Source organism: Lichenostomus cassidix, chromosome 3 (genome assembly GCF_008360975.1).
Source record: "Lichenostomus cassidix isolate B80296 chromosome 3, HeHo_3.0, whole genome shotgun sequence".
NCBI lineage: Eukaryota > Metazoa > Chordata > Aves > Passeriformes > Meliphagidae > Lichenostomus > Lichenostomus cassidix.
In genome coordinates, this window is record NC_139483.1 from 57,653,689 (window position 1) to 57,674,193 (window position 20,505).

The following is a 20,505-nucleotide window of genomic DNA, read 5'->3' on the forward strand; positions in this document are numbered from 1 at the left end:
ACTTTCCTGTAGTCTTGCCAGGTTTTCACTATGTCTGATACCTGATCAAGTGACTTTTGGGGGGGAAGCAGGAAAAAAAAAGAAGGAAAAACACAAGAGAGGAATGTAGCAATCCACACCTGTACATTTTACAAGACTTCACCAACTGAAGCTTGATGTAGACACACACATACCCGTATATAGCTGTGTAAACAAGTCTGCAAGGCCAGTGTAGTGAATTCCTAGTTTCAGCAGAAAAAATATACTATCTTAAAAGCATGTGCTGTATAAATACCTGCATGGAAGTAAAAATTAGTGCATTTTAACTATTTTATGCATCAATGCCAGGATGTACTTCTCCAACCAGTGGCATACTCAGGAGGCACCTGCATGTGGCATCCGGGAATATGGTTTAGGGGTGATTATGGTGGTGTCACGTTGCCGCTTGGGCAAAACGATCTTGAAGGTTTCTTCCAACTTTGATGACTCTGTGATAGTCACCAGAGAGGGTAAGCTGAGGACTGACTGGAGTCTGAAAGAACTGCCTTTTGCTCCCTTCGCCCCTGTGTGTACATATACATGCACAAATGAGGTACCCATTGTGACACATCTAACAACACAGAAACCAAAATGACCAAAAGGCACTTCTATGGACTCTGATTCTTACCCACCTTCATGTGCTGGTACAACTTGTAATTTAGTGGGCTAATGCCTGATCCACAGTGGTGCAAGACCAGAATTAGTTCTGAATTCAAACACCTATTCAACTCGTTTTTCTCAGGGCAGCAAGTGTACAGGGCTTTCTGTACTTGGCCTGCAGTGGGAGGACTTAGGACAGATTTATCCTTTAATTTTGGATTTCCTGGCTTTCTGGTAGTTTGTTACTTTTAAACATACTTTTTCTGTCAGTGAGATTCTTAGGTTTTGTTTAATAAAATTGTATCTCTGAAAAAACCTCTTACATGGAAAGTTATAAAACATGTCTAGAGCCTCTCTCTCTCTCTGATGTTCTCCTACCATATTTAGGCATTTAAAAAAGGCATTCTGTTTACCTGGTTACATTTGCATTTTGGTATGCATGTCATACATAGTTTGGTACACATACTATTTACCCAGCACTGAGGCCACTGGAGTCCTTCAAGTAAATACAGATTTTAGAAGGCCTCATGGGTTTGGGAACATATATTATTTACCATAACTGTTCCTCTGGGATTTATTTTTTCTTTCAGAGCCAATCTCATTTCTTTTAATGGAGAATTTCAAGTAGAAGAAATTACATCCAAATGACTTCACCGGACAGAGTACAATGCTGGCAGAATATAAGTAACAGTTTTACAGTACAATGGTCCTACCGGGGCATTACCCTCATGAATCCTCTGCATACATATTGCTGCATCAGAGCATGGAAATATGCCTAGATATGTAGGGATGGGAAGAAGTGGGGCAAGGGGGAATGTCAGCATGGGAAAGCCTGCATACAAAAGATGAGATATCTTAAAGTAACTACCAGATTTCAGATTGCCTAATGTGATGCATAAAGCCGGTCTCTCTTACTAAACACTAACATACTTCTAGAGGTCAAAAGCCAAAACACTGGCATTCCTTGCGTTAAAGCAGAGGTCAAACAACATGACATCACTGAATATTCAAATGATACACATGAGGTCGGGGAAGAGCCATCCTCCTGGTAAAAAAAAACCAAAACAACAAGAAACATAGCAGTTATCTGCAATGACTTAATACAAGCCACAATGCTTAGGTCTTGGGTTCAGTCAAATACAAACCACAGCGTTAAGGTTTTGGCTGAGTGCAGTGGCATGCCATTCTCTACTTGTTGTAATCCTGGGGCAGACCATGAGCAAGGTTTGGAAGAAGGGATGTGCGAGGAACGTGTTGCTCAGAAATGACAGCTGCACACAGGCAGTGGGAAAATAATAGCCACTTCTTCCATGCTTCAGACTCCACTGGCTGTGCCAAGTATTTCAGAGTAAATAGGCACTCTCTCTATTCATAGAGAGCATCTATTAGGGAAGGAACACATTACAAATATTCAGTATGGTTCAGTGGTACACAGAGTCAATTTATACCCGGTAGTGTAATTATACCTTTTCTCGGCGGTACCAAAGCGCCGGGACCGTTCGCCGCCGGACACCGGGTACCCCGCGCCACCCCCGATCCACCGCGTCCCCTGTGCCCGGGGAGGGACGGGGGGCGAGCGGGGAGCACAGGGGAAGGGAAATACCGGATTCCCCCGAACGCCCCTGGCAACCACCCCGCCGCCCCCCTCGCCCCTTGCCGCCCGACCCGCCGCCCGCCTCGGAGTAACGTGCTGCCGGGGGCGGGGGGCGGCCGGGGGCGCTGGCAGCGGCGGGGACTCACATTTAAAACACATCAGGACGAAAAATAAAAAACCGTGAGGAGGGGGGGTGAGAGCGTGCGCTGGGGGGCGCAGCCCGAGGAATGCGGGAGTCAGGGGTCAGGGCCGCTCCGGGGCGGCGGCGGCGGCGCGGGGCGGGGCGGCCAGCCCGGCGCGGCGCGCAGGAATGCGCGGAATGTCGCTGTTTGTCCGCGGTCCCATTCAGCCCATTGGCGAGGCCGCGCCGCCACCGCCTATAAAGGGGCGTCCGTCCCAGCACTTGGCAGTCACACAGCCACTCTCCCGCCGCACTCGGACAGAGCGGAGCGGAGGAGAGCGGAGCCGCGTAGCATCCAGCAGCCACCCTCCGGCACAGCACCCACGACCCGCCGCAGCCCCGTCCGCGCCGCCGGAGAGGAGATCCGCCCTGCGGGAAGCTCTCGCCTCACCTCGCCGCCCGGCAGCCCGACGCCGCTGCCCGCCCGACGCCGCCGTCTCGCTGCCCACAAGCCGCTGACCGCTGCATGATGGTCCCCAACACCTTCGCCCCCTTGGCCGTAGCCCTGCTGCTCGCTCTCCTCAGCCCGGTGAGTGCTGCCGCCCGCGGCGCCCCCGCTCCTGCCCCGTCCGGGCGCTCCCGGCTGCGGCTCTGACGCTTTCCTCTCTCTCTCTCTCCTCCCGGCACTTGCAGGAGGCTCAGGGCCAGGAGTGCAGCGGGCAGTGCCAGTGCGGCACAGGGCCCAGCCCCACCTGCCCCGCCGGAGTCTCCCTGGTGCTCGACGGCTGCGGCTGCTGCCGCGTCTGCGCCAAGCAGCTGGGCGAGCTCTGCACCGAGCGCGACCCCTGCGACCACCACAAGGGTCTCTTCTGCGATTTCGGCTCCCCCGCCAACCGCAGGATCGGCGTTTGCACCGGTGAGTGGTGGCCGGGGCTGCCGCGGGGACGGGGACGGGGACGGGGACGGGGACGGGGACGGGGACGGGGACGGGGACGGGGACGGGGACAGGGTCCCGCCGGGCAGGGAGCGAGGGGAGTGGGATCCTCCGAGCCCGCCCGACTCACTTTCTGCCTCCTGCCCATCGCAGCTCGGGACGGCGCGCCGTGCGTGTTCAGCGGCATGGTGTACCGGAGCGGAGAGTCCTTCCAGAGCAGCTGCAAGTACCAGTGCACCTGCCTGGACGGCGCGGTGGGCTGCGTGCCCCTCTGCAGCATGGACGTCCGCCTGCCCAGCCCCGACTGCCCCTACCCGCGCCGGGTGAAGCTTCCTGGAAAGTGCTGCGAGGAGTGGGTCTGCGATGAGGCCAAAGAGCAGACTGCCGTGGGACCTGCGCTCGCCGGTGAGTGGGGAGATGCAGATGGAAGCCAGGGGAAAAGGGCACCCTGTATGGAGGCTGAAGGCGTTGGGCTGGGTGGACACAGGGCACCCCTGGGTGGACACAGGGCACTTGGGGGCTGCAGTTAGTGGAATCATCCCAGAGATTTAGCTGCCTGAATTTTTCAGGAAAAGGAAGGAGCATTTAGCAGGGCATGAGGTCAGGCAGTGGTCTCATTTTGGTTTTCTGTCTCCTGCAGCTTACAGACTGGAAGACACTTATGGTCCAGACCCAACAATGATGCGTGCCAACTGCCTGGTGCAGACCACAGAATGGAGTGCTTGCTCCAAGACCTGTGGCATGGGTATCTCTACCAGGGTCACCAATGATAATGCCTTCTGCAGACTGGAGAAACAGAGTAGACTCTGCATGGTCAGACCTTGTGAAGCAGACCTGGAGGAGAATATCAAGGTAAATATGATTACCTTTATGTATGCTCTACTAGGATGCTTCAATCCAGTAGCAAAAAGCCAGTGACCACAAGTGCAGTGCTGACAGGTAGTCAGTTTCAAATATTTTACTTTGAGTTTTACCCTAGTGGTGATCAGTTTACAGTTAAATGTCCTTAGTTTTCTCTTATGCTGTATTATGGCACTATATAAGGTAGTCTTGCCTAATGATAATATAGTAAGGATTAACATGGGTTGCAAGCTTAGTGTGCTGTGTGAAAGCCTGCCTTCTAAATATCTTGTATTCACTTCTATCCTAACAGAAAGGCAAAAAGTGCATTCGCACCCCCAAAATCTCCAAGCCTGTCAAGTTTGAGCTGTCTGGCTGCACCAGCGTGAAGACCTACAGAGCTAAGTTCTGTGGTGTCTGCACTGACGGGCGCTGCTGCACACCCCACAGAACAGCCACCCTCCCCGTGGAGTTCAAATGCCCTGATGGGGAGATCATGAAGAGGAAAATGATGTTCATCAAGACCTGCGCATGCCACTACAACTGCCCTGGAGACAATGACATCTTTGAGTCTCTGTACTACAGAAAGATGTATGGAGACATGGCATAAAGCCAGAAGGAGACGCTAAGTAGATTCTCAACTTGAACTGATTTGCATCTCATTTTGTAAACATGATTCAATAGCACAAGGTATTTAAATCAGTTTTTTTTTTTAATTTCAACAAACTGCTCCACGTGACTTAAGACAATATTTCTACTGACCCCAAATGGTGGTTTGAAGAAGAACGTAAAACGGACAGTGGGACCACAGCAAGACACAGCTTCAGAACGTGTTGTTCCTGAGGTGGTGTGATGGGGTTAAGGGAAATAGGCAGGAAAAGCAGATTCAAGCAAATATTCCCTTAATGTGGTACAGCATGCTTCATCTAGTAGTGCAATTGAGAAGAGACCATTAGCATGTTTGTTGGCACTGGCTTAGAGACAGCAACAGCTGGAATGCAAACACCCAGCAAAGTGCTAAGTAGAAGGTGTTCTGTTAGTCAGGACAGTAATGTTTCAGCTCTGACACTGATTCAGATGGCTTGGCCAACAAGAATCAGAATCATGTCAATTAGACTGGACAGCTTGTGGCAGTTAATTTACCTGTAACAAGCTACTTTTTATGAATATTGTAAATACTTTGTGTATATATATTTGTACAGTTATCTAAATTAATTTAAAGTTTTGTGCTTTTGTTTAATGCTTTGAAAGTTCAATGATAGCCTTCTTTTTTGGAACAAGATAGGTAAGATTTAAAGCTTGTTTGACAATGCATTCAAAGCATGAAATAGATACTCCAGTGGAAATTGTTCAGATAGGGCCAAATGGTGAGTTGAGGTCAAGATGAAGTTGAGGTGCCTGTAATGTTACAAAGCATTCATCTGGCAAAATATGATTACTTACTATGTTATAAGAAAGGTGGCTTTAAGAAAAATGGCTGTTCTGTAGCTCATCAGTCTTTCCACTTGAGCATTTGTTTCTTTCTTTGACTATGGCTCTTTTTGGACAGTTTATTTGTTGAGAAGTGTGACCAAAAGTTACATGTTTGCACCTTTTTAGTTGAAAATAAAGTATTTATATTTTTTATATAAACGGCTTGGTATTTCATTTACCTTTAGTCTCCACTACTTCTTTACATATTTCTTAAAGGGCTTTGCTTTGCACTAGATGAAAATCAAGTAATGTGTGGTGGGTTCTTTGTCCAGACGCACATACACTTAGGAATAAGCTAATGATTTACTTATTCTGTTTCTAGTGAACCAACAGTAGTTTGTTACTCTTCTGATTTAGAATGGAGGGAAGGGCCAGGCTTGCTTTGCCAAGCCCAGTATGGCATTAGAAAGTGCAGCAGGTCTCTCATGCATCACATGTGGTTTGAAGGGAGCCAGCTGGTCACTATGGTATTTGACTGCTGCTGTAGTACACCACACAACATTCTAATTTCATTGAGGTCTTCCACTCATTAAGATTTGTTTTCAACTAAGGCAAGGAAAATATTTTTAATTACTAAAAGCATTGAAGTGGTTCTTGACTCTAAAGTCCAGAAGTCCAAAATTTGCTACAACTCTCAGGCAAGAGCTAGTGAGTTGTATCATAAAAATCATAGAGTACTACAAGTTAGAAGAAGCCTCTAAAAGACTTCTGATTGTACCTTCATGCAGCGTAAGGCTAATTTAGATGTAGCTTTACTTGAATTAGTACCTAAGTGTGGTATGGTAGAGCACTGAGCTCTGGTGGCAATTACCTGGATTATCTTCCTGCTTGCTGACCAGGCCAAATCATTTTACGTGAGTCTTGTGCAAAGGATCTATGGACTCAAACTCTTGCAGGCCCACAGATGAGAAGTATTGTAAGAGCTACACATCTTGATAATGGTCCAAACATTCTTCTAAGATAAGCAAAAACTAGTGTAAGGACAGTTGTGAGTCACTTGCCTCATCCCCCTGAAGCAAAGGAAAAGCTTCAGTCTCATGCTGGGTCCTACATTAATAACAGACTATTTTGTCCCTTTATTAAGACAAGGAGATTCTTTGAATTCAAAATTAACCTTTGCACTAGAAGTATTAGTTCTTGTTTTCAGAAAAAAACCACATGCTTTCCAACAAGAATCCTTTTCAGGCAAACAAGTTCAATCTGGAATTTCCTGGTGCTGAAAGAGTGTTAGCTTACAAAAAAGTCCATCCTTCCTGAGCACCTTCCAATCCCATTGATTTCAGCTAGCATTAGCTGCAAATCAGTGTAACACCAGCTTTGACTAATGATGAACAACAGAGCCCTAAACTAATGGGAAGTCAATGGGAGTCTTGCCAATGGCTTCACCAGGCTTTGCTCAAGGCCATAGAAGCATTTTCTCTTCCTCTGAAAAATACGAGGAATTCTCCTGGCATGAGGAAGTGGGTTTCTGTGTCCCGTACAAAATAGTTTTGGGTAGCATCTGGCTCTTAGGCTCCCTGAGACTCTCCAGCATTTTTCCTCTTTTTTTTTTTCAGGTTATGAATATGATGCAGCCATTCAGTTCACCGTGGAAACACTTCAAACACTCGTACAACACCAAGGACTGGTTGCCTGACCACTACTGTGGCTCTACCCCCAAATAACAAGAAAACTGTCCTTTCTAGTTCCAGCAGGGACAGGATGTATGTGGATTTCATTCATACCCATCGCTATAGAAGCTCTCAGGTTGAGCAGAACAGAAAGAAGCACAATGTACCTGGCGGGTTGGGATTAATGCCTGTAAGAGATGGGGTGTTTATGGCACTGCGTAAGCCTGTTGGTGAGCAACCCTGACCTACAGTCTTTTACAAACTGGTATCAGATATTTTAATAAATGACATTTCCTAGTAACATCATTCCCATGAGCCTCATGGCTGGTCCATGAGATTCATTCATGTTCTGCTCCCAGCCCTCTGCAGTGTGGGCTGTATCTCCAACACCTAAGCCACACAACACTGTGGCCTCCCCTGGCACTGTCCTCCAGCTGTGCCGGGCAAACAAGGCTGGAGAGCCAGAGAGCAGCAGCAGGGCTCTGCAGCAGGGTTGAGGAAGGGGCTCACCCACAAAGGGGCTCCCCCAAAGTAGCCCAGGACCACCACCTATCCTCTCTCCGATTGTGCAATGGTGAAAGTGCCTTGCCTGCCATCTGACACATTATTGCATTGTTTCACAGGCCAGCAAAGCACGGAAGAGGCCTGTCAGAATATTTTAATAGTGGTTTGCTGTTGCCACTGTGAATTAAAATAAGGGAGTTTGCTACATACGCAAATCTGTTAAGCAAGCTGTTGCTCTCCCCTGAGCGTATCAGGGGTCATAAATCTCAGGTATGCATTATAAAGAATTGCACTCTTTTTTCCAGGAGCATGTGTAGTCTTCTGACAGAAGCATACATTTTACACCATTTCACAGGGGTTAGACCTCTGAAGGTTTTATCTCTGAAGGTAAGAAATTTAAATATTTTGTTGTAAGGCCTCCTAGAGGTGTAGGTAGACATCATACTGTTTGTAAGACTTTCTTTCAAAGGTATCCCAGGAAAAAGGAGGCCTTGTGTGGAATTTGTGGCATCTTAAATGATGGCTACAATGTGGGCCTTTCAACCGTAAAGAAGTTTCCTGATTTCATTCTTTGTGCCTAAGATGCATAGATGGAAGAATAAAAACTTGAGTTCAAAAGTCCAAAGTCACTTACATGGGAGAGAACACTGGTTCACATTCCTTTCAAAATACCTTGTTTTGGAAGTTTGCTTTTGGTTGTTTGCATCCTCAGAAAATCCTATTGTGCAAGTGTGCTACTGTACTTTCCAAATATTTTATTCATATATGAAAGTATATTAATTTTAATTACTAGCTCCTTAAAATGGATCTCCAGCTATATTAATAATATAGTTGGTAAGAGTCACTGTTAAGTCAATAGTCATTTAATAAAAGATAATTAAATATTAAACAAGAATTCAAGGTGGCTTGAGACCAGAGTATCAAATACTTTGAAATATTTCTAAGCCATCGTATTTCAGATTTTTGTACCATAACACTTTTGCATGGATTTGCAGCTTAGCTTTCTAACACAATACAGATGTGAACAACAGACACGGATTATAGCCCTTTCATATGAAATAGGCTCTACTCTCCAGATGGAAATTTGTCAGATTCCTCAGAGCTAAGACACATCCAAAAGACACTAGTTAAAAAAGTTTTCAAGAATGAGCCACTTTTAATGATCCGCAGCCACACAGGAACAAATAAGTCTTTGAACAGTATCCAGTTGTTTGTCTCACAAAGATGGGGACTCAGCTGAGAAAACTGACTTTTGGACACCACTAGAAATAGCATACTCTTTACTAGATCATTTGTATTTTTTTCATGTAACATAGCTGTTTCAGACCTCACACTTGAAGCAAGCCCTCATTCCATTACACTGAAAAGCATGTTAACTGTAAGAAGGAACAGTAATATTCTTACCTGAACATGTAATAATTCAGCCATTCTGACTTTGTATCCTACCACCAAAAACCCAAGTTCTTTAAAAACAGTGCTTAAATGTGGCTTTAACTGATGTTATGCTGTGCCTACATATGGAAGTAGTTAGCAAGCAGAAGTTGGGATGAAATACCAGTGTAAGGCTTTGCCCAAAACCCAAGAAGAATCTGAGAGAGGAAGTAGTTCAGTTAACTTATTTTTCCTCTCATTTTCCACTTTTTTTCCTCCCTGCAGTTCCTTTGATTCATGTCCATAAATGGACATACCAAAAGCCACTACATTCTCACACTGTTTTTCAGCCTGCCTGGAACCAGGAAATACCAAGAATTTCTTCAAGGAACCTGTTCCCAAACTGTACTAAAGCCTTCAACACATTCAGCATTTGAACAGAGTTTAGAAGCATGACTAAGGTCCCATCTCCACTGCACTATTCAGCGTTGCTGCTGCATCAGAGGACAACTGCTTGCAGTCATTAGTGCTAGCCCTGGCTTTTTCAGCTCTTCTTTGTGCTGGCCCAAGCCCACATCCCCAGAGTAGTGAATTAGAGCCCATTCTGAAATGTCCCACCCTGAAACATCTGGCTGCATATTGTGGCAACATTCCTCAGCTCCTGTCTGTTATTGGGGTGGTGCCAATTGCAGGACTATTTACATTCGCTTAATGGTAAGTAAATTCAACCCTCATAGTAGTATAATGGTGTTTATGTTGCAAGGAACAAAGCATTTTACAGCCTCCTGAGCAGGACCAAAAGGTTGCTAACACAGTACTGCATTGCTAATACAATCCAGTAGTGCCTCCATTCATTGCTCAGCCCCATTAATTGAGCCACTGAAAGAAATGCCCAATCCAAATAAATGTTTGTTGGTTTAAATTAGTCCTATTAAAAGCAGGTATTTAACTGCTTTCAACAGCTACAAAATATGTTTTCCTGCTCCTGAGCTGAATGCTAAGAACCTGCTTTTCAGCCAGTTTTCAGGACTCAGGTCAGCCTAGCTAACTGACACAACTGGAGTCAGACTAGTTTAGACCACCTACGACCCAAAATCTTAAGGCTGTATGATTTTAGGGGAACTATACAGGGCCGTGTGCCTTGGACAGCTCATGGGAGGACACAGACTGGCTCCTGTGGCATTTACTGGGCAATAAGCACCTGCAGGAGCACAAACTGCACACGATGGTATTCTGTAAACAGCTAAAAGTACAACCTAGCACAACCTGCTAGAGAAGTGATAAGCCAGTTTATCTGGTAACTGAAAGTGAAAGACAAGGATTCAAAATAGATCTGAAATATTATTCAAACTTTGGACAATGTAACATCTGGGAAGGTATCAGATATAATCTTAACACACTGATATGGTGTCAAGTATGCTTTTTTAATTACATATTTTTTAAACCATGCAATTAAAAAAAACCAAAATCTTTACTCTTAACCAAAGAAGAAGATATTTAATGTGTTCTCATGAGGTTCATCTAATCATGAGCTTTCTGCTTTAGCATAAGCTCTGAAGGAACTTACTCTGCCCTAAATCTCAGTCTTTGTTTACATTACATGCACTGAGCCATTCACTGATCCAAGAATGGGTATGTCCCAGATGACACCTGTAATACTCTGCTGTCACACAGCTTCATTCTCAAGTGGAGATGCTGGCAAGGGGAAAGAAACATAAAATGAGAAAAAATAGATCAACCAAACAGGTAACCATCCCTCTGGGGCTCAGCTTCACAGACAACAAGAGCAAAACAGATATTGCTGTGCAAAGTTTGTACCTTCTTAACTGTGAATCAAGAGCAAGAGAGAAATGTGTATTTGATGAAAAGCATTAGAATAACTGAGGACCACTGCATGCTGTAAAGCCCAAGAATAAAAGTACAGTCTTGCTGAGATAATATTTATTCTCACAACTTCCCAAATTCTGCCACCTAAAGAAGGTCAGTGTTAAAATTCATTGATCTCAGTAGAAAAGGGCATTTGTTTTGATGTAATGCTCACAAGCAACACACATGCAAGAGAACAAACATGCAGAGCAATGGAAATAAGTAAGCAGTACTATTTGGCCTTCTCCATTTATACGTATTGTTCTAATTCAAGGCTTGTTGTGAGGTTTAAAAGTCCAAGGTCAGTAAGTTGATCAAGCTTCTGAAATCTAATGCATTAGGAGCTACTGAAGAAAAGCAGCTCATCTTATCTTGGGAACTGGCAAGTGGCTCTCTCAGTGGGTTTCCCCACCAACCTCTTAGCTGTAGTTGCCCATCTGGGGCTATCTGCTCAACTGAGGTTTTTCTTCACCTGTGACTCAAAAGATTTTTATATGATGGCATAGAAATGAAGTATTTATTTCCACCCATTGATCCTTGCAGCCACAGCTCCATACCAATAAGCAGTCACTTTGGAAAGAGCTACATAGAAAAGAATATACCCCAGCCCATGATTTTGAATGGATCCCAGCATGGCTAAGGCCTGTGAGAAGCCACCTGGGATCAGTATTTCAGGGGAAAGCAACATTTGGTTTTTCGTGCTGTAGGTACAGCATTGCTGCTTATCCTTATGATCCACAGAAGTACAAAAGAACACTCTAGAAGTGCCATTTTATTTTACAGTCATTTGATCACACCCACCAGGAAATGCTGTTAGAGAAGAACTGGCAATGTTATCCCACTTCACAAGAGGGTGCCTGACTTAGAGCTAGTCAACATGGAATACATCTCAAGTAAGGATATTTTGTGAGGTCTGACCTTACACACACACACAAGCACTTACACACACAGAGATATCCCCTCTGTAGCTTTCTGTAGTATGTAGCTATTCTCATGAAGATACAGTTACATTATAAATGTGTCACCTTATACAATATTCTACTCTACAAATGTGAGTATGCTAATTTTATCCTTTGGATAGCCATATAAAATGGGCATTTTTAGTTCTGGCTTTTCTGACTTCTGCAAGAATATAATGAGCACGGCATATCTTGGAAGTACATCCAGCCTTAATAGTGCAAGGACTATCTGGGTAAAAACCTGGGTTTTATATGAAGAAATAGTGGACTTTCTATATGCAGAAATAAAGCAGGACTCTCCTGTCTCTAAGAGTGCTTTAATTTCAAACAGTTGAAAAGCAAATTAGAGACTATTCATGTAATGTTTTCTTTGGCTTCTGCATGGCATTCTCGACAGACCTTATCATAAAACAATTTAGAAACAATATGTATATTTGCTAACAACCACACACAGACAGGTACAATGGCCCTCTCAACACAAATCAGAAACAAACAAGCAACTGGCTGATAAAATCTCTTTGTGCTGAATGATGACTCCTGATTGTGAGAGGCAGCAGGTTCTTCTTTCAAATACTTTACAGTTTTGCCCAACATCCATGATTATTTATTAGACATCATTAAACCAGTCTCTGAATATTTTTTCAATCTGTATATCTACAAATCAAAAGGGACAGGTTGTGGACTAGTAGGATTGCACAAAAAACATCATGTCCTTTAGACAGAAAATATAAAAACACTGGCACCTGTATTTTGTCTGTCTGCTTTTCCAAAATAAGGAGGAGGCAAAATTTGGTCTGTCATTTTTTCTGTGAGTTCATTTAGATAAAAGTGGCTTCATTGATGAGGCAATTTTGGCACATAAAGTTTCTGTTAGATGATGCTGTCTCTAAAAAGTGTAGGAAGCACAGCAATATATTCTCATATTTATCCTAGGTAGCACTTTATACTCCACCTGAACCAATATCAGACTACCAACTCTTGAAACACCAAACACAGGCTATACTGACTCCTACAAAGACCCTGTCGTTCCCTGTTGGCACACAGCTCTGCCAGGCTTCACTCCGGACCACAGGAATGAGACCGGGCCCTTTCTCTGCATCACACTGACACCGTGTGGCTGCTCTGCAGGCGCCTTTTGCTCCGGGTGCAAACTTAGCCTCCGTGTGAATGAAGCTAAAGAAGCTTATTGAGCTCTTTTTGCTAGAAGGTGTTTGATTCCTCACTTGAAACAATTCGTGCTATTTAGTTACAGAAGGTGATGTAAACTAAGCATAGACTTGTTAGGAATACAGGAAATCTTTCTTATTTTCTCAAAGTGCATTAAATTAATTACAGTTCTGCCTGAGCACCATGCTTTACCTAGATACATGCTTATACAGCATCACTGTTATCTATATTAGAGATATAGAAAATGAAACACCCCAGCGTGTGGTTAAAATTCCTCTGGAACCAGCTTGCAAGTCACAGGATGAGGTCTCACTCATCACCTCTCTCTCCTGCCTTTGGGCTGTTCCCATGCTTTGAACTGGCAGCAGGCAGCAGAATATCCTGTGCATCCCTGGACATCTTCTGACTTCCCAATGGCACCCATCCCAGAGTAATAGATCACTATAATATGTCACAATACAACACAATAGTGTTCACCAGCAGATGAAATGGAAAATACTCCGAAAAGAGGGGTTTATTTATTAAAAACAATATTAAAGGAGAGTATATTTTAATTGTCTTGCTTTTTATCTTGCGTGCTCCTTAAAAACTAATCAGCGCTCCAAGGTTCCAGTTTTACAATGGGCAGAACTTGCTTCTCCTCCTTGAGCAAATACAGATTCACATGTAGGTTTTGGGGATCTGTCAGAAATCTTCAAAATTATCTTGTGTAATTACACCTCTTTTCTTCCAGTTGACTAATTATGTTACAATAAGCATTGGGGTTAAATTGTTGAAAGGACAAATTCCCTCCTGACTTCTTCAACCTGCATAGACAATGGGTCATGTCCATTTTGTGTAGGTTTGGTCTGCTAAAGAGGTCTTTGATGCTCTGGATCCAACCCAAACCTACTGTAACAAAACTCTGAAGCAGCTCCCTACCTGAGATCCATTAATGTGAAATGGATTTGAACATAGAAATGGGCCAGAGAGCCATGCTGTGCCCTGTTCTCTGGATTGTGCCTGCTGCAGGTGTTCGACCGCCCAAGAAAATTGTGGAGCAGTGTCTGGTACATGGACTGCTGCACTACTGAGGCTCAAAAAAGTGGTAAGAAATGCTGTATGTTTGTAAGGCCCATATACTTCCTTCATAAGTAAATATGTTTTCTACAGGTCATTTGAATAACAACTTTAGTTGATAGTAGCAATGATGAACTGGCCATTCTTAGTCACTCAGCATCAGAGATTCACCTGAGATTTGCTTTCCTTACTCTGTTCCTTAACAGCACTCTGCTCCTCACCTGCATGAGCAAAGAACTGGGGCTTTTTAGAGACACATTTCCCCAGGTGAGCAACTTTTAACAAGGGTTCTTCTTCAGACCCTTGTCAATACTTTTTTAACTAACCTGGCTGGAAATGCTCAGTAAATCTCAGACCCGGCACAAGACCCAGAGGCCTTGAGATATCAGTACCACTCAGTCAGGAGGTGTCAGAAAAATTTCTTCAGTCTCCTAGTGCCACCCCCCTTCTTGGAAAGCAGGCAGACTTGATGATAGCCCAGGTTTGTGCTCACCATGAGAAATTTCTTCAGCTTCTAAATCCCTACCTAGAGTTACGTGCCATAACTACCTGTGCACAAGTACTGCTCTCAAGTTGCTGGTTTGAGAATCCAGGTTGGGCAAACATTTCCTTACACAGTTTGCTTTACACAGAAATCCTTCTGCCCCTTTTTTTTTTTTTTTTTTTTTTGTAAATGTGGTGGCTCAGCCTCAGATCTAAGAATGTATTCAGGTTAACTTTTCTCCTGAGCACTATATTCCCCACATATGTATTTTGCATTGTGTTTCAGCCTTAACACTGACGTTCTAACTGTTTCCAGGATGGCTTTGAAATTCTTATCACGCACACAATCCAACAAAACCATTATCTAAATGAAGTGCCACCTCTTATACCATCAAAATACACTATATATTATGTATCTGAAGAAAAACATCTTCCAAGGAGAGGGCTAAAATTGATGCATGTTTTGTTTTTAAAGGCGAGGCCTTAGGAAAGTCTAAAAATCTTTGACGAATCCCTCAAAATCTCTCTTATTAACAGTGGGAATTATTTCTTTGTCACATGTTTATCCAAGTCCTTTGCATCAAAACAGCCTTTTGGTTATTGCTTTTTCTCTTTCAGGAAGCTGTGTGCTTGTTCTCAGCTGATAGACCTATTCCGTCCGGCACCCAAAGTGCTGCCCATTTTTGATGGCCCTTTAGCAATGGAGCATTTGCACTCTTGCTGAAATATGTACAGCTCTTTAATTTTTGTCAACTCTGATAGTAAATTCCACATGGCTTTGCCTTGCATGTAGAGCTTTTTCTTGTAATATGTCAGGTTCACCATCATATTTTTGATAACAAAATTGTTCATCTTTCAAAAGATTTATTTTTGTATGGATGATTCTTTGAAAAATTATCATTGTGAAGGATTCATTGTGAATGTTATGAGAATCTCCACACTTTCTGTATTCAATGAAGCTACATGACAAGGCACTACTTGAAATCTAGTGCTGAATCTGAGCAGATGTCAACATATTCTGAGCTTCCAGCAAGCATATGGGGACAGAGAATCTGGGGTCATGCTTTTACTCTTCTTGGTTTGTCTGTTGGTTTTTGTTGGGTTTTTTTTGGTAGATAGCTATGGACAACATGGTTTATATTATGTAATCTCTAAAATGACATCCATTTCTGTGCAACATCACAAGAACAATTGGGATTAATAATTTAATGGTTGGTACAGAGTCACACTGCACTTCTGCTCTGTTGAAGCCAGCAGTGGGAGTTAGCAATATGCATTTTATGTGATTTTAGCTCCCTTGTACAAGAAAGTTCCACTGGAATATTTCCTAAACAACATATACAGTAATACATATTAAAATAAAAACTTCCTCAGTGATAGGAAATGATAGCATAATCTTCTTCTGCAGAATTTTGATTCTTTGCACCTCAGTAACCCAGGCTTTCCCATACTCTCATCTCCAAAAGTTCTACTAGGTGTGTTAGCTAATTACAAGAATAGAAAGTACCTCATAAGAAGCCCAGGAAATCCCATTATTTTCAGGTGATTTGCCTGGATTTCTGCTGTCCTGGAGCTATGTTTCCTTAGAAAATTTGCACTGATCAAAACAGATAATTTCTCAGTTATTCCAGATCAGGCCAGAAGAGGGCCAGATATCACCAGCAAATGCAGCTGCATTCACTATTTGGTAAAAGTATATCTATTTATGCATGATTATTAAACCTTGCACTTCCATAAACTATTTATTTTGAACATCAGAACCAAGTGTACGTCATTCCTTTCTCCACTGTAAAGAGGCTCAATACAGTTTTTTGACCTTGTTACAGGACTGTAACAAAGAGCATAATTCATTTTTTATAGTGGATTGTGCCATCTTCTGCAGCCAGCAGATACAAGACTTAAAAATTAATTCATTGCCCTCAAGCAGCATGCATTCTGCCACAAAGAAATTCGAAGCTCTGGCACAGATGCAGGATGGCAAAAGCAAGACCTCCAGCAGAGACATTTGAAGAGACCTAAAGAAATTCTCTGTCAAGCCTCAGACCGAGTCTGGTGCTAAACCATGGTTTTTCCAGAGTGCCACAAATGCAGAAGAGACTCATAACAACTAGATTAGAAGTTAACACATGTGACACACATCTACAAGAAGGGCTGGAAGGAGATTTGGGGAACTACACACCTGTCAGCCTGACCTTGGCACCAGGGAATGTCACAGCGCAGATCATCTTGAGTGCAATCACATGGCATGTACAGGATGACCAAGGGATCATCCCAGCCAGCATGGGCTTATAAAAGGCAGATCCTGCTTGACCAAATTCCTTTTATGAAAAGCTGTGGACCTTGTCTGCCTGGACTATAGTTAAGCCTTTGATACAATTTTGCACACCATTTTCCTGGAGAAACTGACTGCTCAAGGCTTGGGTAAGTGCACAGTTTGCTGGGTAAAAAAAGCATGTGGATGACTGAGTCCAGAGAGTGGTGGTGAATGGATTTACATCCAGTGGGTGACTGGTCATGAATGGTGCTCCTCAAGACTCAGCACTGTTTAATATCTTCATTGATATCTTGCATGAGGGGATCGAGTATACCCTCCATCGGTTCACAGATGACACCAAGTTAGGTGGGAATGCTGATCTGCTGTAGGGCAGGAAGGCTCTGTAGACGGATCTGAACAGGCTGGATTGATGGACCAAGGCCAATTACAATAAAGTGAAGTGCTGGGTCTGGCACTTGGGTCACAACAACCCCAAAAAACCCTCCAGGTTTAGGGCAGAGAGCCTGGAAAGATGCCTGGTGGAAAAGGACCTGGGAGTTCTGGTCAACAGCAGCTGAACATGATCCAGCATGTGCCCAGGTGGCCAAGAAGGCCAAAGGCATACTGGCCAGTAGCAGAAATAGTGTGGCCAGCAGGACCAGGGCAGGCATCATCGCCCCTGTACTCAGCACCAGGGAAGCTGCAACTTGAATCCTGTGTTCAGTTCTGGGCCCCTCACTGCAAGAAAGACATTGAGATGCATGAGTGAGTTTAGAGAAGGGTGATGAAGCTGGTGAAGGGTCTGGAGCACAAGTCCTATGAGGAGTGGCTGAGGGAGCCTGGGTTTTTTAACCTGGAGAAAAGGAGGCTCAGAGATGACCTTATTGCTCTCTACTGCCTGAAAGGAGGTTGTAGCCAGGTGGGGGTCACCCTTTTCCCCCAGGTAACAAGTGAATGGATGACAGGAAAACAGCCTGAAGTTGCACCAGGGGAGTTTTAGTTTGGATATTAGAAAAATTTCCTCACCCAAAGGTTCGTGAAGCATGAAAACAGGCTGCCCAGAAAAGTCACTACCATCCTTAGAGGTATTTAAAAAAATATGGGGATGTGGCACTCAGTGACATGGTTTCATGGTGGACTTGGCAGTGCTCAGTTAATGGCTGGACTCTAATAATTATATTAGAAGTCTTTGCCAATGAGAATGATTCTGATTCTATGACTGTCAGCCATGTCTATGTGCCTTATGGACATGACCAAAAGGCAATTCCGCTGTCTTCTGATCAGGAGATCAGTCTGGAGCTTTGGGATGACTCAAAAATCTTCCATCTCACTGTATTTGTTTTATTTCAGTAAATTAAAAATAGAAAGAACTAAACATGCAATAAATGGCAACACAAATTTGACACATGTTGTGGCTGAGGCAGAATACAATAATTTACAATGGTATCCTCTAAAATCTGGTTCCAGGCTTCCATAATTATTCCAAGTTTGTCCGTGGTCTCCATAGCAGCCTGTCCTGAGGCTCGAGGCTGGTGTGGTGACTCACAGTGGTTCAGCAAGGGACTCAACTCCTTTCCAGGGAGTCTGAGTCACAGGATGCCAAACCTGGACTGGTTTCCTGTAATATAGAGGTTCCTGAGCTATGGTAGACGTAGCACTCATGGCACAAGTCACCTCAGCACGGTGCTCCAACACCTCCCAGACATTGCCACAAGGTATGCGAGGGTAAGAAAGAGATGTTGCTGCTGCTGGCAAACAAACACAAATCTTTGGCAACTTGTGCTTTAATAAGTTGCTGGACCCATACTGACTGTCCTGGACCTCCTCAGAAAGGCAAAAACAGTTTACCACAGCCCAGCAGTAAAAGCACTGAATATAGAGCTCACCATGAGCCCTGGGCTGGTTTCCCAAAGCCATTAGTGGTGCTGCTGTGGGCACAGAGTGTTACAGCAGCTGCCCTGTGACCCTGCAGCGCCAGATGCTCTTATTGCTGAGCATCCACCCTGGAGTGGTACATTGGGCAACTCGTTCTGGCACAGGTACCTCCTCAGCAACAAGCTTGAGCTTTGCAGCAGACTGGGATAGAAGGGAAGTCAGAAATGAGATCTTTGCTCCAAGATGAGGATCCTAACCACAGAGTCACAGAGTGAGGCTTTGTTTTATATTCCTTCTTGTCTTCTGGGCCCCATGAATCTCTTTTTCCTGGAAAAGTGGATGCCCTCCCATGCAGCAGAGGGGTAGCTCCTCCCAGCTTGCTGGGTATGGTTTATAACCTTGTATTTAAAAAGATAATTTTGTACTTTGAATCTCCTCAGACTAAGGAAAGGCAGAAGCCCAGGCTACCCACTCGCTGGATGGCACAGGGCAGCCTCTGGCAGGTGCTTTTAGCAGACAGCTGTTGTGCACTGGGCTGGACACAGTGTTTTAGTGTAAAAAGAGATTTACCAGAACAGGCCTGTCTGAAATACAGACATTGCTTCATTTTCTTTAAACATGGCCAATCCTGAGGTAAATAAGAGCAAGAAACCCCGAACATATTAGTCAAGCAAATTACCTCTCAGTTACTGGCAGTAGCAACCAGTGATATGTCTGTACCACCTGGATACCTCCGAAGGCAGAATTCCACTTGTTTTGTGACACATGACATTGCTAGGCTCACCCAGACCAATGACCTGTAGTCTGCTCTTGCTCTGCCTTTTTCACTTGAAAGGAGGCCACACTACACAGCAAAGAAGCAGTTACACTGAGTAATACTGACACCCATATCACGACACCTGCTGTGACACCTTTCATCTTCACCTACTGACAATGTTTCGTGGAACTGTCAGGGTTAAAGAATACTATTTCTCAATTTAGTGTTCCCACTGAAACACTCCAAATCACAAGCAGTTTGCTCACTCCCCCATTCCATCCCCTCTCCCCTCATCCCTGTGGTAGGATGGAGAAGAGGATTAGAGGCACACAAGGTGAAGATCATGGGTTGAGATGAGAACCATTTAATGGAAACAGCAATGAGATAAGAAAACAAACAGTAAGAACAACGATACTAGTAACAGAGGGCCCAAGACAGGTGAGTGATTCGCACGAGAGTATTCCCCAGCACCAGCCAGCAGGAAGGAACCCAACCTCCCCCCACCCACAGTGTGTGGTGTGAGTTACTACAGAATAACCTCATGGTCCTGGCCATGCCTCTCCCAGCAAAAATTAACCCTGCCCTGGATGGAACCAGGACAAGCTCTGATACCATAAACCAGCTGAAACAAAAAACATGTTACATCCAGATGGACAAAGCTGCTGGGTTTTTTCAGAACTCAGTTTGATGGTGGCTGTAGAATACTCCTTGGGGCCCATCAGGTTTCAAAATGACAACCTAGTATCTGCCATCCTGGGGTATCACCAGCCACTGGATACCAGGACCAGCACCAGCATTTATTCATATGATCTGACACCACCATTACAAATGTCTTTAAAGATCAAAGAAAAAATTGAATCAGCAGAAATATCTACACTAAGATTAAATCAGGTAACTTTCTTCATTGTCATGTTGACTTGTCAATTTCTGGCAAAGCCAAATCCCAATCCCACTTAGCTTCTACCCTCTTGATGACCACAACAGCTTTCACAGCTGCTCTCCATTCAATATCAAAGGTCA

The 20,505-nt window shown here is 44.1% G+C and overlaps 1 protein-coding gene across 1 annotated transcript; it reads left to right on the forward strand.

The window, feature by feature from the left end:
- The first annotated feature begins 2,585 nt into the window (after positions 1-2,585).
- Positions 2,586-5,739, forward strand: CCN2 (cellular communication network factor 2). The gene is made up of 5 exons (XM_085055942.1): positions 2,586-2,922; positions 3,027-3,249; positions 3,421-3,672; positions 3,908-4,119; positions 4,421-5,739. The coding sequence occupies exons 1-5, from the start codon at positions 2,860-2,862 to the stop codon at positions 4,715-4,717; spliced, it is 1,047 nt and encodes a 348-aa protein (XP_084912068.1). The 5' UTR covers positions 2,586-2,859; the 3' UTR covers positions 4,718-5,739.
- Positions 5,740-20,505: the final 14,766 nt, after the last annotated feature.

Excerpts from the sequence above, each read along its gene's own strand:
- CCN2 (XM_085055942.1), top strand. The coding sequence starts at position 2,860 with ATGATGGTCCCCAACACCTTCGCCCCCTTGGCCGTAGCCCTGCTGCTC. Across the intron at positions 2,923-3,026 it reads TGCTCGCTCTCCTCAGCCCG|GAGGCTCAGGGCCAGGAGTG; the intron begins GTGAGTGCTGCC and ends CGGCACTTGCAG. Across the intron at positions 4,120-4,420 it reads ACCTGGAGGAGAATATCAAG|AAAGGCAAAAAGTGCATTCG; the intron begins GTAAATATGATT and ends CTATCCTAACAG.